At 41.5% G+C, this 25,920-nt stretch overlaps 2 protein-coding genes across 2 annotated transcripts in view; both read left to right on the top strand.

The window, feature by feature from the left end:
* Positions 1-18,451, top strand: part of LOC114533322 — a 47,575-nt gene extending 29,124 nt beyond the window's left edge. The window contains exons 30-51 of the mRNA XM_028554832.1: positions 39-299; positions 675-932; positions 1,572-1,826; positions 2,895-3,155; positions 3,798-4,052; positions 4,453-4,710; positions 5,395-5,652; positions 6,083-6,340; positions 6,575-6,832; positions 7,535-7,792; positions 8,077-8,337; positions 9,549-9,806; positions 10,317-10,580; positions 11,105-11,359; positions 11,752-12,015; positions 12,987-13,244; positions 13,783-14,040; positions 14,711-14,974; positions 15,492-15,758; positions 16,169-16,432; positions 17,253-17,513; positions 18,210-18,451. Coding sequence (XP_028410633.1) covers positions 39-299; positions 675-932; positions 1,572-1,826; positions 2,895-3,155; positions 3,798-4,052; positions 4,453-4,710; positions 5,395-5,652; positions 6,083-6,340; positions 6,575-6,832; positions 7,535-7,792; positions 8,077-8,337; positions 9,549-9,806; positions 10,317-10,580; positions 11,105-11,359; positions 11,752-12,015; positions 12,987-13,244; positions 13,783-14,040; positions 14,711-14,974; positions 15,492-15,758; positions 16,169-16,432; positions 17,253-17,513; positions 18,210-18,451 — 5,696 coding nt within the window. The remainder of the gene's footprint in view (positions 1-38; positions 300-674; positions 933-1,571; positions 1,827-2,894; positions 3,156-3,797; positions 4,053-4,452; positions 4,711-5,394; positions 5,653-6,082; positions 6,341-6,574; positions 6,833-7,534; positions 7,793-8,076; positions 8,338-9,548; positions 9,807-10,316; positions 10,581-11,104; positions 11,360-11,751; positions 12,016-12,986; positions 13,245-13,782; positions 14,041-14,710; positions 14,975-15,491; positions 15,759-16,168; positions 16,433-17,252; positions 17,514-18,209) is intronic.
* LOC114534743 lies at positions 18,411-25,364 on the top strand. Its single transcript, XM_028556218.1, has 8 exons — positions 18,411-18,475; positions 19,204-19,467; positions 19,831-20,094; positions 20,907-21,167; positions 21,382-21,591; positions 22,249-23,477; positions 24,194-24,623; positions 25,028-25,364. The coding sequence occupies exons 2-8, from the start codon at positions 19,329-19,331 to the stop codon at positions 25,039-25,041; spliced, it is 2,547 nt and encodes an 848-aa protein (XP_028412019.1). The 5' UTR covers positions 18,411-18,475; positions 19,204-19,328; the 3' UTR covers positions 25,042-25,364.
* The last annotated feature ends 556 nt before the right edge of the window (positions 25,365-25,920 follow it).

Raw genomic sequence — 25,920 nt, 5'->3', positions numbered from 1 at the left:
AGCGATGTACAAAAGCCTTTTTAACCTTTTTTCTGCAGATAACACACCTCCAAATGTTGAAATAACCACAAAAACAACGGCTTATAGCACCAGAGATCCATCGTTCACATGGCGTTCGTCGGAAAACTCGACGTTCAAATGTGCTATCGACTCCACGCTGAACTATAGGCCTTGTGGCGACGGTTTTAATGGTGAATATACGGCAAGTAATGTACGAGAAGGTCGACACGCTTTCTTCGTACAGGGAACAGATAAAGCTGGAAACGTTGGTCCACATGCTAGACACGTGTTCTCTGTCGGTGAGTGATATGGGGCTCTTTTTTTACTGTCAAAGTTTTTGTGATCAAAGTCGAAATTTTGCAACCAAGGATGCTACGTTTTAAAATGAAAGAGTATTCTTTACCCCCCTTGTCCCGGTTTTTCTGCTGGTAAAAGGCATGAGGACAGTTTTCTCTGCTGCCCCCGGGGCTTTCAGTATTCTTTACCCCCCTTGTCCCGGTTTTTCTGCTGGTAAAAGGCATGAGGACAGTTTTCTCTGCTGCCCCCGGGGCTTTCAGTATTCTTTACCCCCTTGTCCCGGTTTTTCTGCTGGTAAAAGGCATGAGGACAGTTTTCTCTGCTGCCCCCGGGGCTTTCCAACTAAACGTAGCAATCTTTGTATGTCTCATCGCTAGATACGACTGGGCCCCGAGCATTTTTGACTAGCAATGTCCCAGAAACCACGAACAAGCAACGACTGCGGCTCTCCTGGTATTCCAACGAGAAAGCGAACTTCACGTGTACCGTTGACGACAAAACAGTCCGCTGCGGTTCTGGTTCCACCGGTCAATTTACGACAGAGCCACTCTCCAATGGACCCCATAAGTTCGAGCTGAACCTGGTGGATGAATTGGGTAACAAAGGAACGCCTGTGACTGCCAACTGGGTAACAGGTATTTCGAAGTGTTTCTATCGACTATCGTTGATAAGAAGAATGTTTTCGAAAGCATGAATTCGATATACCTATCGGCTCGCTGTATGAAACTCCTAGGCTGTTTTAATTTCATATACCTTTTCCAAAATACTCTGTAAAATCAGGTGGTTAAAACAACTAATTTAAAGTTGGTTGGCTAAGATTCATCAGTCCCTCTTTGATCAATTTTATTTGGTGAAAACAACCAAAAAATTGGTTGTTTAAACCACGTTTTTAATGTTTTAACCAATAAAAAAATTGGTAACCAATTTAGTGTTTCAGGGCCCGGTTGTATCAAGCCCGTTTAGCTTAAACGGTAGATAAGTCAAAATTAAATAACACTCTTACAACTCTCTTGAATGAGTCAACTTGAATATTATGCACTGAATATGTAGCTGTAAACAGTATCTTTGTATTAAGGTCAAAAACATTTTGTTTGCTTCTTGAATAAAACGGCAGGCTTGCTTTCTATTTTGAACTTATCCACCGTTTAAGCTACACGGGCTTGATACAACCGGCCCCTGCAGTGTACTTTTTTACAACGGTTCCAAACAGCTATTTCATCGCCGGTCATAAAGACTCTTTATTCACTCCATTCTTACCATGCTGTCTATTCCAGACTCAAGCGGTCCAGTGATCTCATTCGATCCCAATCTACCCATTGAAACCTCCAGAAAACCGACGATGTCATGGACTAGCTCGGAATACGCGTACTATGAATGTGACCTTGACGGCGAGCAGAGAATCCCGTGCGGTCAGGGTACATCGAAGGATATGACCTTTGAAGTACGCAAAGGTCCCCACACGTTCTCGGTGAGAGGTACTGACAGAAATGGCAATGTGGGCGAATGGGCTCGTCACACTTTTGAAGCTGGTAAGAAAATTTTCCTTCTAAAACTTTAACCTCTGTTCATTGTTAGCATCAAATGTGGTACAACAACTGCCTAAATAGACAAAACACTCGACGTTTCGACCTGAGGGCCTTCGTACTAACTCTCATACTATCTCTCCTGACGAAGGCCCTCAGGTCGAAACGTCGAGAAGTGTTTTGTCTATTTAGGCAGTTGTTATACCACATTTGATGCTAAGTTGTTTGAAGACGCTGCCACGCTACTCCTTGGTTATATTGGAACTTATCTACCTCTGTTCATTGTTAATGACATAATTTAATTTAGTTTCAAAACAGGATTCCGCAAGAGGTTTTTATGTTTTATTTTAGCAACGTTTCAAACAGTTAAATGTCCGTCTTCTGGCTCCAACTTGTTAAATGTTTAATCAACATTCAACAAGCAAAATAAAATCATCTGTTTGCTCCAAACGTTAATTGGTTTAAAAAATGATGTATTTTTAATAATCGATTGATAAATCCGAGTCCAATCCAATCCGAGAAACTTGATCCCGAAAAAAATTGATTGATAAATCCGAGTCCAATGCAATCCGAGAAACTTGATCCCGAATCCAGTCCCATTAGAACCGAGAAAATCCGAATTGAGATAATTTATACGGCTACATTGTACGCACAAATAATACGACAAAGAACAAGGGACCATTTCCCTGTTAAACTACATCCTGAACTAGACAAAATTAATCGGTTCTGAGATGCACAGCAGAAATGAGCATTCCAAAATTAGTAAAATAGGAAAGTTCAGCTGTAAAATGTTGAAAAATACGAAAAATATCAGCGTGCGACGTTATTTCGCAAAGTTTTTTGCCGCTAGACTTTCTAATTGTACTAAACAAGGACTTGAGCTCAATTATATTAGTTTCAGTGCATAAAGAGTTGACGTCTGAAACAGTTTTATACTTCCTGTAAGGCTTGACCACGATGGAAGTCGAACCTCGATACCTTTGGTTTGCTAGTTCAAGTTTCAGAATGATCACTTATTCAAACCGTATTAATTGAGCCTATTAGAAACATGTAAAAAACTTTCTCCACTTGCAGATGGAGACGGCCCAGTCATATCATTCCCACCGGACACACCAAAGGTTACGAAAAGCAATCCAACGTTTAGATGGACATCCTCCGAAGACGCCGACTTCAAATGTGGTGTTGATAACAGCTTTAACCTAGTGGATTGTGGGGATGGTGCTAACGGCAGGTGGACTGGGGAGAATATCCCGGATGGGTCACACGTGTTCATAGTTTACGGCACCGATTCGTTTAACAATAGAGGACCATACGCGCAACACAGATTTGAAGTCGGTAAGTGTCACGTGTGCTGGCCCAGGGCCCAGATTTAAGGGGGATTCGAGTGAAAAAAATTAAGGGTTAACAAATCCCCTAGAAAAAGAGCCCTCACAAATTGGTGTTTGCCCCTGGGCACTAAATTCTCCAACTGAATGTCGGTTAAAAATCACTTTATTTACACCCTTGCAAAAGTACACACAGGAAAATTTTTAGAGCATAAATATAAACCGCGTTAGCTGCCCTTTTTATTACCCAAAAGTGCCCCTGGAAACTGGTGCCCCCCCAATCTGGATATGGATTCCTCATGCCCCCCCCCCTAATCTGGATATGGACTTCTCATGCCCCCCCCCAATCTGGATACGAATTCCTCATGCCCCCCCAATCTGGATACGGATTCCTCATGCCCCCCCCCCAATCTGGATATGGATTCCTTATGCCCCCCCAATCTGGATATGGATTCCTCATGCCCCCCCCCCTCAATCTGGAGATGGATTCCTCATGCCCCCCACCCCAATCTGGATATGGATTGCTCATGCCCCCCCAATCTGGAGATGGATTCCTCATGCCCCCCCACCCCAATCTGGAGATGGATTCCTCATACGCCCCTGCAGTCTCGTGCATTACAAACAAAACTAATTCGTTTGTAAAACGTTGCAGACAACACCGTTCCTGTGATCTCCTTCCGAACGAATCCAACACCGACAAATTCCAAGCCACAAATAAGATGGACATCCTCGGAGAGTGCCCGTTTCCAGTGTTCACTGAATGGACAAGATTATGAGGATTGCGGAGAGGGATTGAACGGATTGTGGACCGGGGAAAATGTTCCTGATGGTAGACACACGTTCTCTGTGCGGGGTGTTGACAAAAATAACAATACCGGCGAACCTGCTCGTTTCAATTGGAATGTTGGTAAGTGGTCATTTACTTGACAGGTTTAGTAAGGATCATCTCTTATTGATCCAGTGTCACTACAGGAAGAAACCTAAACTCAACTAACTTTATTTATACTGGATAGCTCTATCAGTTCTAAACTGTTCTTCCCAGAGGTCCAGTAAGGATCATCTCTTATTGATCCAGTGTTACTACAGGAAGAAACCTAAACTAAACTAACTTTATTTATACTGGATAACTCTATCAGTTCTAAACTATTATTCCTAGTGGTCAGTAAGGATCATCTCTTATTGATTCAGTGGTACTACAGGAGGAAACCTAAACTAAACTAACTTTATTTCTACTGGATAGTTCTATCAGTTCTAAACTGTTCATCCTAGAGGTGCAGTAAGCATCGTCTCTTATTGTTGTTTTTCAGACAACGAAAGTCCTGATGTCTCAATAACTAGCAATAATCCAACGGCAACGAACGATCCGAGACAGACAATTACATGGAGCTCAACCGAGCCGGCTACGTTCGAATGTACCATCGATGGTAAGGTTGTAAGTTGCGGGTCTGGACTGAATGGTAGATATACCACTCCCATATTACCTGACGGAGAACATACGTTTTCTGTAAACGCTGTGGATGGAGTCGGCAATAAGGGTGAACCTCAGGTCGTGAAGTGGACATCAGGTGTGTAAGGCCAAAAAGCCATCATTCTTCTACTAAAGACTTTGGCTACCAGGTCCAGTAATAATAATAAACAATTATTGAATTCGGTTTATTGATATGCAGAGTTATCAAGGTCGAGGTAAGCGTTATCAGCCCCGCCGAATATTATACATATGCAGAATAGTAAACATAGTATTAACGAATGAAAAAGCTTATTTAATAGCAACATCAAAAAATACATCAATTATTAATACATAAATAAATTCAAATGAATACCGCTTGTTAACCACCGCAAGCTCACTTGCAGATAACTCAGTTATAACTGAATTTTGCGTGATTGCGCGATTTATCTGTCAACTATTAGCCAATCAAATTGCTTTTACTACTTTAATGTATAATAATAATATTTAAAAATTTTATAATGCGCAAATTAACATGCTAATATATGATCAAATGCGGTAAGGATCAGTAAGGATCATCTCTTATTGATCCAGTGTTACTACAGGAGGAAACCTAAACTAAACTAACTTTATTTATACTGGATATCTCTACCAGTTCTAAACTGTTCTTCCTTAGGGTCCAGTAAGGATCATCTCTTATAGATCCAGTGTTACTACAGGAGGAAAAAACCTAAACCAGACTACTCATACAGCATAGCTCAGTCATTTCTAACTGGCCTGTTTTTGATTTCTTTGATTTCTGTAGATCGACGACCACCCGTCGTTGCAATACGAGGGACATATCCTTCGAAAACCAGCGATCCAACATACAAAATTACCTGGGACACAGATGAAAAGGCTGATTTTGAATGCAAACTGAATGGCAGAGTTGTGGAGTGTGGTAAAGGAACGAGGGGAGACTACACGACGGGTAACTTGCCCGATGGAAGACATACGTTTGAATTGAATGCTGTGGATAAAGTGGGTAACAGGGGTTCACCGCAGTTCGTGAGGTGGACAAAAGGTATGTCATGTAACACTAAGGTAGTATTACTGTTTTCTTCGTATTTATTATATCACTCGTGGGATCTTCATGCATTTGAAAAGAACGTAAAAAGTTATTTATTGGGCATTAATCTTTGTATTGAGAATTTGATTCCTGCCAGGCTCCTCGCTGGCTACAATATTAGGGAGCTTTAGCAGTGACTACGATTACGACTACGAGTACGAGATTCGTCACTCTCGTGCGTTGTTTGCTTACGCCATCAGCCAAAACTCGTAGTCGTTGGGCTTTTGAGTACGAGTTTTTTGATAAATTTCGTACTCAAAAGCTCAACGACTACGAGTTTTGGCTGATGGCGTAAGCAAACAACGCGCGAGAATGACGAATCTCGTAGTCGTAGTCACTGCTAAAGCTCTCTAATAACCGAAGACATTTATCGTATTACGTTTAGACACAACTGGTCCCATCCTTGAAATAACGAGCAACAATCCATCGCGAACGAACAACCCGAGACAGACAATAACCTGGGAGTCAAACGAGCCCGCAGACTTTGAGTGCAAACTGGACGACACGGTTGTGAACTGCGGATCCGGTGAAACCGGGGGGTACACCACGCCTAACCTGCCTGACGGTAACCATAAGTTTGAAGTTACTCCTGTGGATGGATTGGGTAACAAGGGGGCGCCTAGAGTTGTAACGTGGACTACAGGTAAGAGACCGATGTCATCGACTGCTACCGAAAGAATAGGTTATTAAACGCAGGGACAGGGGGGGGGAAATTGGGAAGAATTTGGGGCATATATCCCCACGTCCCCCCAACTCCCCCCAACTTCCCCCCACATCCCGCCACCTCCCCCTTCCTCCCAAATTTCAAAATCAAATTATTCTTTTTGTAAGTGCACTTTTCTGCCAACTCTTGTCTTTTTCCGTTGCTTGTTTTTAGACAAACGAGGGCCGGGAATAACAATAACAAGCAATAATCCCCCCAAGACTAGCGACAGAAGACAAACCATCACGTGGACGTCAAGTGAACCAGCCAATTTCGAGTGTAGGGTTGATGGCCGCGTTGTGAATTGTGGGAGAGGAACTACTGGCCAATATACTACAACCAGCTTGCCCGATGGTCCTCATTCCTTTGAAGTGAATGCTGTGGATTCCTTGGGTAACAGGGGAACAGAACAGAGAGTAAGGTGGTCAACAGGTGAGGATGTTGAAGCAGCTTCGTTGGGTATTAGAAAACGCTTAGAAAAAGGGCCAAATTAGGCCAGTGCTGTTAGATTTTAATGACGTCGTAACATTTCCATGAAGGTATTTCCACTCGAGTGGTGTTTCCACTCAACCTTGATTAAGAAAGGAACTTCACACTGCTCTGTAATAACGGAATTTCCATGTCTTTTTGAACACAGGCTTTACGCCTGTACTCGAAAAGCTCACTCACGTTCAAACTCATTGAGTAGAAGATCTCAATCTTCTCATAACGTTTCCATGGCGGTATTTCCACTCGAATAAGGGTTGTAATGAATATTTTTTTTTACCTTAAATCTTTCCATTGATGGAAAAGGAGAAATCTCATTGTACAGTGGTAAAACAATGAGTGTGAGGGCCTGGTTACATGGAGCGAGTTATCCAGGCTAGGCGAGGTGAAAACTGAATACAATGAAAGACTAATCAGGTTAAGCCTTTGATGTGATGTGCTTTTTACCTCGCCTTACCGGGATAACTCGCTTTGCTGAGATTTTTGGATGCATTCGGTAGTTGTACCAGATTTAAAAGTCGTACGAGACGAATCTAATGTTCCCTAATATTAAGAAAGAATCGTCGCCTTCCAGAATTGAATGCAAAGTTTGAAAAAGATCGAGTTCGTTGTGCGAGCATTTCCTGAGTTTCAAATTGTTTTTCTCAGATACAAGAGGTCCTAGAATCCAAATAACAAACCAAGTCCCGCGCGAGACAAAGAACAAACAAACAAGAATTACCTGGTCTGCCGACGAGAAAGGCACGTTCAAGTGTACGCTCGATGATGTCGAAGTCCCCTGTGGGGATGGCACGGAAGGAGATTATACAACGCCAGATCTGAACGACGGAGAACACACGTTCACCGTGGAGTCGGTTGATAAGGTTGGAAACAAAGGCGATCCAGTCAGTGTACGATGGAATACTGGTAAGCATGAAGTCATAAACACCCAGCTCTCTCTGCCCTAGAGTAGAGAGTCCAGTATTAGAGCTGTATACGAGACGGAATTAATAAGCGATGATCCCTACTGGAACTTTAGGAAGAACAGTTGATTAAATAAAGTTAGTTTAGTTCAGGTTTCCTTCTGTAGTAACACTGGATCAATAAGAGATTATCCTTACTGGGCCTCTAGAAAGAAGAGTTTAGAACTGATAGAGCTATCCAGTTTTAAATAATCGAGCTTTTTACCATTATCTTGCAATTATTCTTAGATTCAACGGCTCCAGAAATAACATTCCCCTCGTCCCTTCCCGTCAAGACTAGCTCGAGTCCTCGGGTGACCTGGACTAGTTCTGAAGATGCCGTCTTTGATTGCGCCTTGGATGATAAATCGAGAAATGTCAGGTGTGATACTGGAACATCTGGTAGATGGAACGGGCTGAATATCCCTAATGGTCCTCACACGTTCTGGGTGCGCGGCACGGATAACCGTGGTAATGTTGGAGACTGGACACCATACATCTTTGATGTCGGTAAGAGCAATGAATTTTCACGATAACACGCTTTTCGTGGAACTTCGTCGTGCTAGATGGAAATTATGTCACTTGGGATTGAGCTTACGAGCTTTGTACTGTAAAAAGCAAATTCCGAATAAACAAGACATCTTGAAAATCAAAATATAATTCAAACAAGACACAGATCGAGACTGTAAATTTTCGACTTTATTTATCTCGACAGTCTCAATCTGTGTCTTGTTTGAATTATATTTTGATTCTCAAGATGTCTTGTTTATTCGGAATTTGCTTTTTACTTTACTTTTTTAAATTGTCGGCTGGTCATGGTTTTTGAGCTTTGTACTGCCAGTGAACTCTATATGTGAACTGGAACGATATAAAGTTCACTGCTCCAAACTCTCTGACGTGTTTGTCACAATCTTCCTTTTTTTTCTCCAAATTCTATTCTAAAACAATGCCCAGTTAAATATTATTTTAAACGCCGTAATGAAAAATACAATTATATAAACTTGTGGAGATGGTTAACCAGTTGAAGTTAGACAAATTTAAAATGGACGGTGTTTTATACTTTTTCATCTTTGAAGTCGATAGACATTTGAACAGGCTCAAACATCCGCTGCAAAATTTCATAAAACCATTTATTTCTCTTTAGTTATATATGGTATTGTTTTTATGTACACGGTTTGCCGTACAGAAGCCGGTCTTTCGAAAGGCGTTCAGCTTAAACGATAGTTGAAAAATACTCTCATAATCTTGTGAATCTTGTGATCTTGTGAATGATTGAACCTGCATCTTATGCATTAAGTATATATATGCTTCCTTTGAAAATTAAACCATTTAAATCGAAATATTTCAGCTCGGTTGTTTAATATATAGATAATTTTGTCTTCATTTTGAACTTATCCACCGTTTAAGCTAAACGCCTTTCGAACAACCGGCTCTGGGGCCAGTTGTTCGAAAGGCGTTTAGCTTAAACGGTGGATAAGTTAAAAATGGAAAACCAAATTATCTATTTATTGAACAACTGAGCTGAAATATTTCGATGTGGATAGTTTAATTGTCATTGGAAGTACATATTAAATGCATGAGATGCAGGTTCAGTCATTCACAAGATGTATGAGAGTGTTTTTAAACTTTGGCTTATCCACCGTTTAAGCTAAACGGCCCCAGGAGTTTAAACTATCTTGTCAATAAAATAAGTTTCCAACACGTTGAATGTTCGTTTTAAGATTCTGTTGGTCCAGACATAACATTCGATGAACAGCCGAAAAACACGCGAAATAATCCAACGTTCACGTGGTCATCGTCCGAGCCCGCGACATTCAAATGCCGCATGGAGAACAGCTTTAACGAGGTGGATTGTGGGGATGGGGAGACCGGCGCGTGGACTGGAAACAGAGTTTCGGATGGTCCGCATAAATTAATCGTGTATGGTGTGGATGAGATGAACAACAGGGGACCTGTGTCCGAATTAGATTTCAATGTTGGTGAGTAGCCAGTTCATGACATCTGAGGTTGGGGCAGGAACTGAAGAATTGCTGGTTATATTCTGTATCAAAGAGGAAGATGATCCTATTGTGGTTTCTAGGAGGAACGGCTTAGAGCTTTTAGAGTTGTTTACAGATAAATAAAGCTAGTTTAGCTTAGGTTTTCTCCTGTAGTAACAGTGGATCAATAAGAGATGATCCTTACTGGACCTCTAGGAAGAACAGTTTAGAACTGATAGAGTTATCCAGTATAAATAAAGTTAGTTTAGTCTATGTTTCCTCTTGTAGTAACACTGGATCAATAAGAGATGATCTTTACTGGACCTCTAGGAAGAACAGTTTAGAACTGATAGAGCTATCCAGTATAAATAAAGTTAGTTTCGTTTAGGTTTCTTCCTGGTTTAGTTTAGTTTTTCTCCTGTAGTTACACTTGATCAATAATAGATCCTTGCAGTTCTTTTAGTAACGGTAATAGAACACTCTTATGATTATTTTTTACTTTATTTAAAGATGCAACTGGACCCGTTATCACACTCCCCCCTGACACCCCGACTGTTACAAAGAAAAATCCATCATTCTCGTGGAAATCATCTGAACCTGCCGAATTCAAATGCGCTGTCGGCGATGGTCGCGTGAACTTCGTTGATTGCGGGAAAGGCACGAGCGGCACGTGGACAACGGACAACGTCCCAGATGGTCCCACTAAGTTTAAAGTTTATGGCGTGGATGATATGAAAAACAGAGGGCCAATAACTGAGCATACATTCACTGTTGGTAAGTTGATAAAATAGTTATTATATGGTTAAACGGGGATGGGGCGGGAGAGTTGAGGTTGCGAGGCTTTGTTTGATATACTGTGATTCATCTTTGATGTCTAAATGACAACAAGAAAAGCGAAATTAATTGCTATAATAAAGGCTTAGAAGGTTTGTCGAAATAGTAATCCATTGTGCATGCTGTATTTAATCGACGATATCTTTTGTTATTCTTTATGAAACTGCTCGAAATTTTGTGATTATGTTTAGTTATAAGAACTATAGCTGTGACATTAATTTGAAAACGAAATTACGTTAATTTGAAGAGACATTAAGTTGTTTCAACCGAGAAATGGATTCATATTTGACAACTAGTCCCAGTTCTTTCAGCTATTTCACACGGCATGGTTAAAAAACCGTCTTAGAATGATCGATTTTCGGTCTTCATCGGGAGGAATGGTGCCAAATTGCAAAGAAAGTCCAATTTACCCAAATTCTTGTTATAATACACGTTTTATAATCGACGCTTATCTTTTGTTACAGATAATAGCGGTCCCACCGTAAGGTTTGACGATGCTGAAAGTGTAACTGGAAGAAACCCACAATTCACGTTCTCCTCTGACGAAGATGCAGATTTCGAGTGCTCTCTTGATGGCGGTGATTACGAGGAGTGCGGACGCGGACGCAGCGGTGAATGGAATGGTCAGAATATACCGCATGGCAGACATCGGCTATCCGTGAGAGGGAGAGATAGTAATAACAATCTTGGTGAACCAGCGCATCATAGTTTCAATGTTGGTAAGTAAATCTCGTTTTCTACAGAGTCTGTACAGTATATTTTGGGTCCATTCTTTTTGAATTAACGAGCTGGTCACTATCTATACAGTTCCTTATTTTGGGCTTATTCTAGATACATTTGATCCTTACTGGACCTCTAGGAAGAATAGTTTAGAACTGATAGAACTATCCAGTATAAATAAAGTTAGTTTAGTTTGGGTTTCCTCCTGTGGTAAAACTTGATCAATAAGAGATGATCCTTACTGGACCTCTAGGAAGAACAGTTTAGAGCTATCCCATAGAAATAAAGTTTGTTCTGTTAAATAATGCGCATGGAGTGGCCACTGTGCAATCAGTAACTCGTAAACACAGTTTCCTCCACATGATATTAACAAAAAATTGTCTCAACTTAGATTCAGTTGGACCATCGATTTCCTTCCGTCCTAACCAACCAACTCTGACACGAGGCAACGTAACGTTCCAATGGACGTCGTCTGAATCAGCCAAGTTTAAGTGCCGCATTGATGACGATCGCTTTGAATTCATGGATTGTGGTGAAGGTACTAGCGGTCAGTGGACTGGACGAAATATACCTGATGGCGAATTCAAGTTTGTGGTTTATGGTACAGACGATCAAAACAACAGAGGACCAACAGCTGGGCATAAGTTTACCGTTGGTGAGTTTATAGATAGCTGCAATAGCATGTATTTTTCTGGATAGCTCTATCAATTCTAAACTGTTCTTCTTGAGGTCATCATCTCTTATTGATCCAGTGTTACTATAGAAGGAAACCTAAACTAAACCAACTTTATTTATACTGGATAGCTCTATCAGTTCTAAACTGTTCTTCCTAGAGGTCCAGTAAGGATCATCTCTTATTGATCCATTACTACAGGAGGAAACCTTAACTAAACAAACTTTATTTATACTGGATAGCTCTATCAGTTCTAAACTGTTCTTCCTAGAGGTCCAGTAAGGATCATCTCTTATTGATCCAGTGTTACTACAGGAGGAAACCTAAACTAAACTAACTTTATTTATACTGGATAGTTCTATCAGTTCTAAACTGTTCTTCCTAGAGGTCCAGTAAGGATCATCTCTTATTGATCCAGTGTTACTACAGGAGGAAACCTAAACTAAACTAACTTTATTTATACTGGATAGTTCTATCAGTTCTAAACTGTTCTTCCTAGAGGTCCAGTAAGGATCATCTCTTATTGATCCAGTGTTACTACAGGAGGAAACCTAAACTAAACTAACTTTATTTATACTGGATAGTTCTATCAGTTCTAAACTGTTCTTCCTAGAGGTCCAGTAAGGATCATCTCTTATTGATCCAGTGTTACTACAGGAGGAAACCTAAACTAAACTAACTTTATTTATACTGGATAGTTCTATCAGTTCTAAACTGTTCTTCCTAGAGGTCCAGTAAGGATCATCTCTTATTGATCCAGTGTTACTACAGGAGGAAACCTTTAATCTTTCCATTCATGAACACTTCCCTTCCTTTCCAGTTTTTGAGTGCGAGTTAGCGTTTTGAATACAGGCAAATAGGAGACGCTATTTTGGGATGTTGCGTTTCACTACTAAATAGAGCAAAGTTTGAACTTTTCACTGGAATTAACATTTTACATTTTTCCTTTTTAGATTTATCCCCGCCTCAGATAACATTCTCAGGTGACCTTCCGGAGACAACAGGCAGAGACCCAACACTTTCGTGGTCCTCGACAGAATACGCAACGTTCGAGTGCAAACTAGAGGATGGTGTGATCTTTAATTGTGGTAGCGGTGAGCGTGGCTCGTGGACTGGAAGCGACCTGAGCGATGGCTCCCACTCGCTGTCAGTACGCGGTACTGATAGATTGGGAAATACAGGTCAATTTATTTCAAGATCATGGGTTGTTGGTAGGTGTACAGTTCAATCTTTTATTGCTGTCAAGGGTATTATATTATATACCCAAGACAGTTTGTGGCTGAAATACTTCTACGAAAATTGATACGCCGATTTTTAAACTAGCCAAGTACTGTTGAGAAAAAAGGAACTTTGTTGTTTTGAGCTGCGATGTAATGGTATAGTTAGTTTAGTTGAGGTTTCCTGTTGTAGTAAAATTGGATCAATAAGAGATGATCCTTCCTGTACTAACACTGGATCTTCCTCTAGGAAGAAGAGTTTAGAACTGATAGAGCTATCCTGTATAAATAAAGTTAGTTTAGTTTAGGTTTCTTCCTGTAGTAACACTGGATCAATAAAAGATGATCCTTACTGGACCTCTAGGAAGAACAGTTTAGAACTGATAAAACATATATTAAGTCCAGTTCAGTTTGTAGGTACACCACATACAGTATATAGCAGATTATACGCGGTCAGCCGAAAAATTACAAGAATATTGGATAAAAACGGGTAAAACATCTCCACATTTAAACTGTCATGTTTTCGTTTTAGATGAAAGCGGTCCAAGGCTACGTTTTGTGGGAGAATATCCTACTCGATCGAGAAGACTGCCTCGCATTCGCTGGACCTCGAACGAATATGCATATTTCGAGTGCTCGCTGAACGACGCCGATTACACACGATGTGGCAGTGGCATGCGGGGAAGCTACACCCAGAATGAAATTCCATCTGGTTCGCACAGATTCCGAGTACGAGGACGTGATAACAAGGGAAACGTTGGGGAGCCCATTTCGTTGAGCATTGAAATAGGTACGAAACATGTGTTTGAGTGCAGCTGAGTTGAAACACTGGAAACAAGGAGGAATTTTGTTTTGACCAATCGAGAAATTTTGTTGAAATTTTTTTAGCCAATCAGAATGCTCAAGTTTCTAATACTTCATGTAAAATGATAAATAATGTACCTTTTTACCAGAAGTAGTCAATATTTCTGATTTCTGATTGGGGTACTGAAAGTGTAAACAAATTTGCTGATTGGTTTGAAACAAAATTCTTTCCACTTGACAGGGAAAGAAATTTTGAAAATCCACACTGTGGAAATTGAAAGAAAATAGTTCTTATAGTAATGAAACTCTATTGGCTAGTCAAATTCAACAGTAAGAAAATATACAATTAACCTGGATAATCGTGTTATAGACTTTCTCGTCAAAACCTGATAATACACGAAGTTTGATTGGCTGGTTATGGTTGCTTAGCTGGCTGCTTAACCAATCAAACTTCGTGTATAACATCAGGCATTCTGCGTTTGACATCATTATGAGAAGGTCTATTGCAATTCCATGGATTTTTGGTAACGACAACACAAATATAGACCGTCTGTAGGATTATTATGAAGCTCGTATCGAGAAATCGACCACCAAGTCGACAAATCGAAAGAAATGTTGTTTTAATTTTGAAAGCTGATGGATCATTTTTCTTTTAGACACGATTTCACCAACCATCAAACTTTTGCCACCGCTGCCCAGCAAGACAAAGGAGGCATCATGGACATTCACATGGAGCTCGGACGAAATGACGAATTTCACTTGCGCAGTTAACAGTTTACGATATCGGCAGAAGTGTGGCTTCGGCATGAACGGTCGCTTCACGACGGAACCGCTTCCCGATGGTCGGCACAGGTTCTACCTTCTGGGGGAGGACGAATTAGGGAATAATGCTAAAGTGGTTTCGCACAGATGGGAAGTTGGTAAGTTTAGTTTTTTCCTTCCTGTAGTAAAACTAGGTCAACAAGAGACGGACCGACCAGAAAGAACAATTTAGAACCGATAGAGTTATCCAATATAATAATTAATGAATAAAGTTAGTTCAGTTTAAGTTTCCTCTTGTAGTAACAGTGAATCAATAAGAGATGATCCTTACTGGATCTCTAGGAAGAACAGTTTAGAACTGATGGAGTTATCCAGTATAAATAAAGTTCGTTTAGTTTAGGTTTCCTCCTGTAGTAACACTGGATCAATAAGAGATGATCCTTACTGGACTTCTAGGAAGAACATTTAGAACTGATAGAGCTATCCAGTATAAATAAAGTTCGTTTAGTTTAGGTTTCCTCCTGTAGTAACACTGGATCAATAAGAGATGATCCTTACTGGACCTCTAGGAAGAACAGCTTAGAACTGATAGAGCTATCCAGTGTAAATAAACGAATGGGCAAAAATATTCAATTGAGTAATTGCCGTTCAGACAAACCTATTTCCGTTTATCAGACAAAACCAAACCGGAAGTCGAGTTTCTACCAAACCAGCCTACAGTCTCTGACGCTGACATCACGCTCCTATGGAAGACCACATCAAACAAACCTGCGGAGTTTGAGTGCGCGTTGGACAATGTGAGATATATGAGATCGTGCGGCGCAGGCACAACAGGGTCCTGGACAAACAACAGCGTCCCGGATGGAGATCACACGTTGTATGTTCGAGCTAAAGATTCATTTGGTGATTATGGTCAAATCAAGTCACACAGCTGGAAAGTTGGTAGGTTTTTCATATTTGGTCTATCGGTTTGTCCACCCTCCATCCATTAGTCGGTCTCTGTCCGTAGGTCTTTTAGTTTGTCCACCCTCCATCCATTAGTCGGTCTCTGTCCGTAGGTCTTTTAGTTTGTCCCCCCTCCATCCATTAGTCGGTCTCTGTCCGTAGGTTTATTAGTTTGTCCACCCTCCATCCATTAGTCGGTCTCTGTCCGTAGGTTTATTAGTTTGTCCCCCCTCCATCCATTGGCCAATCTCTGTCCGTAGGTCAATCGGTCCGTTTGTCATCTTTCCATTGGTCGTTCTGTCTGTCCGTCCATCCTTCGGTCGTTCTCTGTCAGTCGGTCTCCCTGCGCGTCCGCCCATGGTCGATCTTTGTTTGTTTGAGCGTCTTCATGATTTCTTTCTTTTTAGACACTAAAGTTCCCCAGGTGAGGCTGATCGGTAGACCTCCCAGACGTTCAACCTACGACACAGGGTCGTTTTACTGGTTGTCTGACGAGCACGCGAACTACGAATGTGCCGTCGACCTGGCCGAGTCTGGGACCTCGTGTGGCAGTGGTATGCGAGAGAACTGGATATCACCCAAACTGGATGACGGAAAACACGTGTTCTATCTCTTTGCAACAGACAACAACGGAAATCAAGCGAACCCTGTGGAGTACAGATGGGAAATTGGTGAGTATGGGAAAGTCCTGTGGAAAGTATTCAGATGGGAAGTCCTGTGCATGCCGGTGAACTTAATTTCTTTATCTGAAACACTGAGCTATCTGAAATTATAACTGGCATTTGGCGGGAAAAAGTCAACACGTCATATCGCGTTTGGATCACGCATGCACACGTCAGCTCTACGTCAGCACAGTTTAAGGATTCCTCTGTGACGTCAGTTTCAGCACTTCAGTCTTTTAATAGGGAGTTTTAGCAGCGACTACGTCACTACGAGTGCGAGTACAAGATTCGTCATTCTCGCGCAAAACTCGGTGCTTTTGCTTACGCCATCTGACGAAACGTGTATTAGTTGAGCTTTTGAGTACGAAATTAATCGACAAACTTTAATTCAAAAGCTTCACGACTACGAGTTTTGGCTGATGGCGTAAGCAAACAACGCGAAAATGACGAATTTTGTACTGGTAGTGCAGTCGAAGACCGAGTATAAATAGATTTCTCGGCTGCCTATGCTGGTAGTCACTGCTAAAGCTCCTTATTAAAATATTATTATTATTAAAAACTTCAGTTTTTGTCTCCGTTTCTGTTATCAAATTTTATGATGTCATATTTGGCCTCGCTTTTCACAGCCAGTTATCTTTCATTTCACATAAAGAAATTTAGCGGTGCATTAGCTCATAGCTTTCAACCTTTCTCAATTCCAGTAACTGACTGTGACCTAAAACTTTAGGCAGCCTTTTCTAGAACTTGCTATTCAATACTCCGGTCAGGCGTTTACTTTTGATGCCAGTGAACCAATCTTACATTTTCTTCGCTGCTTTATCCACTACAGACACCAAGCCGCCGATAGTGACATTGGATGAAAACACGGAACGCGTTTCAGCCCACAACATCACGTTGAAATGGAGGGCAAACGAAAACGCGATATTCCAATGTGCTGTGGACTCCATTTTCGACAACAGGGATTGTGGAGCGGGTCGATCCGGTGAGCTAAAATTGAAAGATCTGTCAGATGGTTTTCATACGGTTTGGATCAAAGCGGAGGATGTTTTGGGCAATGTTGCTCCTTGGACGAAACACACTTGGAGAGTCGGTATGTTGCGATGTAGTAGCTTAGGAATGTCTTGTTTAGTTGTAGTCCATCCCTGGCTGCCTGGGTAAATTTTAACCATTTTTTATGTATTTCTGCCTGGCAATTCAGTACGTAAAACCTTGTGACTTCGTGATTTATAGCAAGGAGAGCGAAATGTCCAATTATAGCTAGGAAAGACATCTTAGAACGTCAGAATAGCGCCTGTATTCAAAAAGCTCGCTCGCACTCAAACTCTTTGAGTGTGACAAAGATGAGTTCAGTTTGAATTGAGTGTGACTCATTACTGAGTGTGACAGAGAAATTTTGTTATTACTGATCAATGTTAAACTTCTTTTTTAATCATTGAAAAGGTTTATGGTAAAACATTGAAATTCAAGCTATTGTTTGACTGAAAATACCGCTATGGAAAATTTTAATGAGAAGATTGAGATCTCCCACTCAATGAGTTTGAATGAGTTAGAATACAGGCGTAACATTGCAAAAATAGTAATTTTGTACATTCTTATAGTGTGCTTGATGAAAATAGCCGGTTTTGAGCCGAAAGAAGTTGTTTTTATTCGCCTCGTCCAAAGAAACTTAGTGTAGCTTGCCTGGTTACATTTTTCACATTTCACAAAATTTCGCTGTTAAATTTTGTAATTTAGGTCGTCTTAAAATGCTCTTTCTAGCTGTGGTTCAATCGTGCTTTTTTCCTAGATTCCAAGCCTCCAGAGCTTGATTTTACATCGAATCTTCCCGATAAAACTGGCGGCGATGTGTCGTTCTTCTGGCGAGCTAAGGAGTCCACGAAGTTCAAATGTGGCACCGACCCGAACAATCTTGTAGATTGTGGTGTTGGACACTCGGGCAACTCGTCTAAAAAGAATTTGACGGATGGCGCCATATACCGCAACACAACTTTTATGTTGAAGCTACGGATGAGTTTGGAAATACTATAAGAATTGTTCATACGTGGGTAGTTGGTACGTGTTTATTTTCCAGTGTAAAAATTGTGTGAATTGAGGTGTAGGAGCGGTTGAACGTTGCAGTGTGGTGTGGTACTTGATAACTGGCGTGTTATGAGATTGTGTGGTACTTTGAAGGATGGGATGGGATGGGATGGGATGGGATGGGATGGGATGGGATTCTATATGGTAAGGTGTGATATTGTATATGATATTGTATATGATACGGTATGAGATGGTATGGTACATGGTGAGGTATAAGGTAGTGGTATGATGTGGTGTGGTGTGGTGTGGTGTGGTGTGGTGTGGTGTGGTGTGGTGTGGTGTGGTGTGGTGTGGTGTGGTGTGGTGTGGTGTGGTGTGGTGTGGTGTGGTGTGGTGTGGTGTGGTGTGGTGTGGTGTGGTGTGTGTGGTGTGGTGTGTGTGGTGGTGTGGTGTGGTGTGGTGTGGTGTGGTGTGGTGTGGTGTGGTGTGGTGTGGTGTGGTGTGGTGTGGTGTGGTATGGTATGGTATGGTATGGTATGGTATGGTATGATATGGTATGGTATGGTATGGTATGGTATGGTATAGTATGCTATGCTATGCTATGCTATGCTATGCTATGCTATGCTATGCTATGCTATGCTATGCTATGGCTATGGCTATGGCTATGGCTATGGCTATAGATATGGCTATGGCTATTGCTATGGTTATGGTATTTATAAATGTATTTTACTTATTTGTTTGCCACGTTTACCTCATTTCAGACAACACGCCACCAGTTTTAGCTTGGAGAAAGAAGGTCAAAGATGTGACAGGCAAACGTGTGCGATTCAGGTGGAAATCTAACGAGATCGCGGACTTTTACTGCGCCCACGAGAAGATTGAAGATATGGAGAAATGCGGCAATTTGAGTTTGAGAGGAAACTGGCTGGAGACGAATTTACCTGAAGGAAAACATCGTTTCTGGGTTTTAGGAGAAGATGAAGTCGGTAATCGTGGTAAACCATTGCACCATGAATGGATTGTAGGTAGGTTATGAATGGCCTAGGAGTGTTTATGGATGAAAATTCTTTGCTCTTTCGTGCCAACACCTGAATACTTCTCTTTTTAAGTTTCTAACAAGGCATGTTGTTTGTTTATTACGTGTTTAAAAGGCACTTTAAGAACTTCTTTTTGAGTTTGTCACTAGACGTGGTGTTTGTTATACTGTGTTTAAAAAGAAGATACCCAACTCTTGAAAAATAAGAAATTTTTTTTTCGTTTGTCACCAGACATGGTGTTGTTATAACGTGTGTTTAAAAGAAAGCTTTGCCACTCTCAACTAACTTAGAACATCTTTTTTAAAGGCATTTTTAATACATTCGTGCCACAATGACGTCTTCTTTTTTTAGATACCAAGGGTCCGACTCTGTTCTTCAACCAACCGGTTCCGAAGAAAAGTGGTAGAAGTGTAAGGTTCTCGTGGCGAAGCAACGAACGAGCCAAGTTTAACTGTTCTTTGGACAGTCTCAATAATTTCTTCCCTTGCGGACAGGGATTCGAGTCCCAGTTGAGGTCTGATAATTTGAGGAGAAATGGCCCGCATGTCTTGTACGTTAGGGGAACTGATGAGTATGGTAATGTTGGTGATACCATCGCAGCCAGATGGATTGTAGGTTAGTTTCTGGTGGCAACACCATCTGATTAATAGGCGATGACACAATTTAGGTTATCTTGGCTTAGGTTTCACTTAACTGGACAACAATTATGCTTACCGGACCTCTAGGAGGAACAGAACTGATAGAGCTATCCAGTATAAATAAAGTTAGTTTAGTTTAGGTTTCTTCCTGTAGTAACACTGGATCAATAAGAGATGATCCTTACTGGACCTCTAGGAAGAACAGTTTAGAACTGATAGAGCTATTCAGTATTAATAAAGTTAGTTTAGTTTAGGTTTCCTCCTGTAATAACACTGGATCAATAAGAGATGATCCTTACTGGGTCTCTAGGAAGAACAATTTGGAACTGATAGAGCTATCCAGTATAAATAAAGTTAGTTTGGTTTAGGTTTCCTCCTGCAGTAACACTGGATCAATATGAGATGATCCTTACTGGGTCTCTAGGAAGAACAGTTTGGAACTGATAGAGCTATCCAGTATAAATAAAGTTAGTTTGGTTTAGGTTTCCTCCTGTAGTAACACTGGATCAATATGAGATGATCCATACTGGACCTCTAGGAAGAACAGTTTAGAACTGATAGAGCTATCCAGTATAAATAAAGTTAGTTTGGTTTAGGTTTCCTCCTGTAGTAACACTGGATCAATATGAGATGATCCATACTGGACCTCTAGGAAGAACAGTTTAGAACTGATAGAGCTATCCAGTATAAATAAAGTTAGTTTGGTTTATAGTGAGGGTTCCTCTTATAGTAACACTGAATCAATAAGTGATTTATACTCACTTTGGTAAATTCTCGCTTGCCTTATAGACTTGGTCGCCCCACTCCTTGTTGATGTCGGACCGCTGCCTCGTCTCACGAATAGAAACCCGATCATCACGTGGACAGTGAACGAGGAAGCTGTGTTCGAGTGCGCGTTGGATGATTTCAATAACTACAAGTGGTGTGGAAACGGGACCGAAGGAAAATTGGTGCTCAAAGATGTGCCCGAAGGCCCCCACAGGGTGAAGGTTAGGGCCAAAGATCCCCAAGGAAACTCCAATCCACTTATTGATCATCAGTTTACCGTCGGTAAGGATCACAATTTAATAAACAATTTAAATTCGCACTGATCTGTCAATCGATCAATTTTTATCTTGCGAAAAAATTGATCATATGATGATCATACCAATGCAAGTAAAATTACAAAATTGAGTCGCGATATTTTCAAAGCTCTTGTTCTCAAAGATCGAAATGAGGTTTTTTTCATCATTTTGCTCAACTTTTCCAATTTTTTTTAAACTAGGCATACCGGACAATCGTGGACGGGAGTTCATGCTTGGATTTATGCAACAATATCTTAATAAGAAGGCTGGTTCGGTGAGTTTGTTTATTACATCCGATAATAACACCGTTGCGACCATACACGCTCCTGGAATAAGCTACAGGGAAGAGATACCACTGCAACCCGACGAATTGGTGAGGGTCGATCTGCCTATCAGAGTGCGCATGACAGGTAAGGAGCGATAGGGAGCTTTAGGAGTGACAACGAGTACAGGATTCATCATTTTCGCGCCAAACTCGGTGCTTTTGTCCACGCCATCTGACGAAACTCGTAGTCGTTGGGCTTTCGAGTACGCAATTTATCAACAAACTCGTACCACTGACTCGTACTCAAAAGCTCGACGACCACGAGTTATGGCTGGTGGCGTGAGCAAGCAACGCGCGGGAATGACGAATCATGAACTCGTAATCGCTGCTAAAGCTCCCGAAAAATCAGAACAGAAAGAAAATATTACATCTTACGAGAGCTCTGGGATAGCAGATGCTTAAGTTCGATTCTTTTCTCAACTTTCCTTGCTTAGTTCCATCCAACTTAGTATTCCCAAATGACCATCATTATTAAATATACGTTGAAATAGAGCGAATAAAAGACTGTCAGACCTGCCAGTAACATGACATCCAAGTGATCTCGACTACGTATGTTAGTCAATCAGCGCCGCTCAGAAAGGAATATCGAAATACAAATCCATTCTTTATCATTTAATCGATTATATCTTTTGTTATTCTTTATGAAACCAGTAGAAAGTGTGATTACATTTAGTTATGAGAACGCGCAAACTTTCATGAAAAATCTTCAAACATCCTATAACTGCCAATGTGTGACTTTTAGGTACGAGGAAGGAAAAGAAGGGAATCCTGGTGACGGCAGAGAACGAGATGGTTGTTTATGGATTGAACATCATGCCCCACAGCACGGACGCTTACCTCGCTTTGCCGACGGATATCCAAGGAACTGAGTACTTCGCGATATCCTATACCGTCAGCCAACATTCGCTCATTGGCATCGTGGGTATCTATGACAACACCATCGTGTACATCACCGTACGAATGACCAGGGACGTTCCTTTGGTCTATCAAGGTGCCGTGTACCGAAATGGCGATACAATGATCATTGAAATGAACCGACTGGAGACCTTCCAACTCAGTCACACCGAAGACCTCACGGGTACCCGCATCGCCTCCACTCAAGTTGTATCTGTGTACAGCGGTAACGAATGTGCCAATGTACCCAAAGAACACGGCTATTGCGACCATTTGGTAGAGATGTTGACGCCCACGAGCACCTGGGGACGAAGGTTTGTCACCGCTCCGCTGTTCAGCCGAAAGGCAGGCGACTTCTTCCGAATCGTAGCGTCACAAGACGACACCTTGGTCAGGTTCCATCCCAACGACCAGGAACTTCTCCAGGCGGGCGGATTCATGGAACGCGACATCCCCTCAGATGAGTACAAGTTCATTACGGCAACCAAACCTTGCATGTTGTTCCAGTATAGCAAAGGCGCTGACTCAGATGCTACCGACACCGATCCCTTCATGATCATGATACCCCCTATAGAACAATACGGATCCCGCTATACCCTATCAACCCCCGACCGACCACGACAACAGTACTTCCAAAGTTACATCAACGTTATTGTGCTCACCGAACATTACCGGGGGGTGCTGGTCGATGGAAAGCCCGCGCACCGAACCAACTCCTTCAAGCGTATCACCGGTACCCCGTATTCGGCTTCGGCTGTCAGCGTGACAAAAGGTGTACACAGGGTCGATCATACTTCACCCATCGTCACCTTCGGTGCCTTTATGTACGGATACGCGTGGAGAGATTCCTACGGTTATCCCGGGGGGTTGCGGCTCGCCGATATCACAGGGGAGTGTGTGGGCGTGGATACGCCGGCAGATGGTATGGATAACGATTGTGATCGAAGGATAGATGAGGAATTGAAGAATGGGGTTGACGATGATGGTGATGGAAGAATCGATGAAGATTTGGCGACATTCCCACCGACGATTGAACTCGATGAACCTTACTATGAATACGAGAGTTGTGCGTTTGAGGTAAGTTTTAGGAGTTAACCTCTGTGTCAATACAGTAAAAATAATATGTCCAGCGAATGAATCCTTTAAGTGTATTTTGAATAGGGTAAATCAATAATGATTTTTGGCACTTCACTCGATGCAGGAATGTTCTAGTGGTTTAAAGGGTCTTAATTTCGAGTGGTATTATACACACTTCAAATTCAAGCCAGGAACAGTTGATGGAAAAATGAGTCAACTATAGGTCCTTCGGCAGGAATCGAACCTACGCTTTTGCGATGCCGGTGCAATGCTCTTGCCAAGAGCATTGCACCGGCATCGCAAAAGCGTAGGTTCGATTCCTGCCGGAGGACCTATAGTTGACTCATTTTTCCATCAACTGTTCCTGGCTTCAATTTGAAGTGTGTATAATACCACTCGAATTTAAGACCCTTTAAACCACTAGTGTATTTTGAATAGTTTAATAACTTTAATTGTAGTAAACATAATAATACACGCTTCGACTGGCAGTACTCTTCTACCTACGAGCAAAGTCCTTTTGCAGTAGATAGAGTATAAACGTTGGGACACGTTACAGAGATTCAATCAATGGTAACCAAGTGAATATACATTACAAGAGTCAATACATGCTTAGTCTTGAGTTTACTAGTATTGTTTGTGTCTCGTTCATTGTAACTTATCCGACGACAAACATGAATATAGGACATATGTAAGCGTATAAATCCTTTGTTTCATAGGTTGATGCCCTTGTTCCGCGACCAACGGTCATAAAATCGGCCGAATGTGATTATAAGGGAGCCTTGCGTTTAACTTTCCGCGACAGCGTCCATGAGGAAAACTGTGTTCAGCTGATCAACCGAACATGGCAGGCTTCTGATGGTTGTGGCAATGTCGTGTATTTGACCCAGATTATCAAGATCACCAGACCCAAGCTGCTCGTTCACTTCCCGATCCACGTTCCGAACGGCTGCGTCCGACCAATCAGCCTTCGGGTGACGGGCAAGCCCGAGGTGGAAAGCCCCTGCAGCCAGGAACGGGTGAGGGTCGCGTACAGGGATAACATTTCGAAGAAGGATTGTCAGGAAAAAGGAATGCTGCTCGAACGGCATTTCACTGTCACTGAAGTTTGTGGAAGAGAGTACAAGGGTGTGCAGAGAATATACCCCGGTAAGTCAATCAGATTATTCGGTGTGCAGGGTGGACCCCCCCCCCACCTTGCTTGCTACCTCTCAACACAGTAAACATAGGAACAGGTCGGGGAAATAGAGGGGGTATGGTAGGAGAAAAAAGAGAGGGGGGGTAGGAAGGTGAGGGGGTAGGTTCTGGTACGAAGGTAAGAGGGTGGGGTAGAAAGGAAGAGAGGGGGTAGGATGGTGGGTGGGTGGTTTATGGTACGAAGGTAACGGGGGGTTGGCAGGTCACAGGGGGTGATAGGCAGGTCACGGGGGGGGGTGATAGGCACAGAAAGTCCAGTACACGCAAAGGAAACTCTTGGAGGTAAGAAGGAAATAATTGCTGCACACAGTTTGCATAGAAGTAAATGCATAAACATATTATGTTGTATATTCCAGGCGCAAGAACTTAGATCAACCCTGAGACAAGCACGAAATTGAAAAAATCAAGCAATATTGTATAGTGAAATAACGGAACACCTATAAGGTTAGAAATATATTTGCCGCAATTAAACAATGATGTCAACCTTGGTCAAGCAGCGAGATATGTAATCAAAATTTCTCTTGGCCAAAATATATTGATATTAATGGACGACTGTAAATGCCAAAAATAGCTTAGAGCGTTTTAAATCTTGAATGATATAGTTTTGAAAGTTTTATATATAAATTTTAGTAATTTTGTGAAACCTACAGTTGTTTACGTCGAATGATATGTAAGAAATATACGAATTAAAATGTAGAGTTTTATTACAATTGTCTATGGTTTTGGTAACAGCCGTATCATTGAACAAAGTTTGGCGGGCTCAGCAAAATTACGGAGCAAATGAAACTTCGTGTAACATCAGACTTCCCGCTCCTGGTATTATTATGGAAAAAAGGTTTTTTACGTAGTACACAATATATTTCTCCAGGTCTAATTTAGTGAACAGAACAGAATGTTCAATTTTACGCGTCATATTAGCAATTTTAAACTAGTCCCGTGACTAACTAGCGTTTACAAGATTCTCTATGCTTAATTAATTGTTTTCATTTGTTTTTCGTTTCTCATATCGCTCGTAATTATGCATTCCTGAGTTTTTGCTGTAAATAAAATGTTTGTGCGAAATGAGTCGACGTGCAATGTTTATGACAACTCAAAATGGCGGACAGTCTGAATGGTTTCAATCTAAATTTTTCCGTTGTTTATATAAAGTTTAGCGGTGTGTTGGCGATGAAATGCTGTCACTTTTCCTGCAATTGTCGAAAACCCAGTCTATGGATGGAATTGGGGTGAGTGGCGCCCGTGTATAACG

This window comes from Dendronephthya gigantea, unplaced genomic scaffold (genome assembly GCF_004324835.1).
Source record: "Dendronephthya gigantea isolate DGI-Jeju-01 unplaced genomic scaffold, DenGig_1.0 000002F, whole genome shotgun sequence".
NCBI classification, from domain to species: Eukaryota; Metazoa; Cnidaria; class Anthozoa; order Malacalcyonacea; family Nephtheidae; genus Dendronephthya; species Dendronephthya gigantea.
Note: the sequence above shows the minus strand (reverse complement) of the source record. Positions and strands in the feature narration are given on the sequence as shown.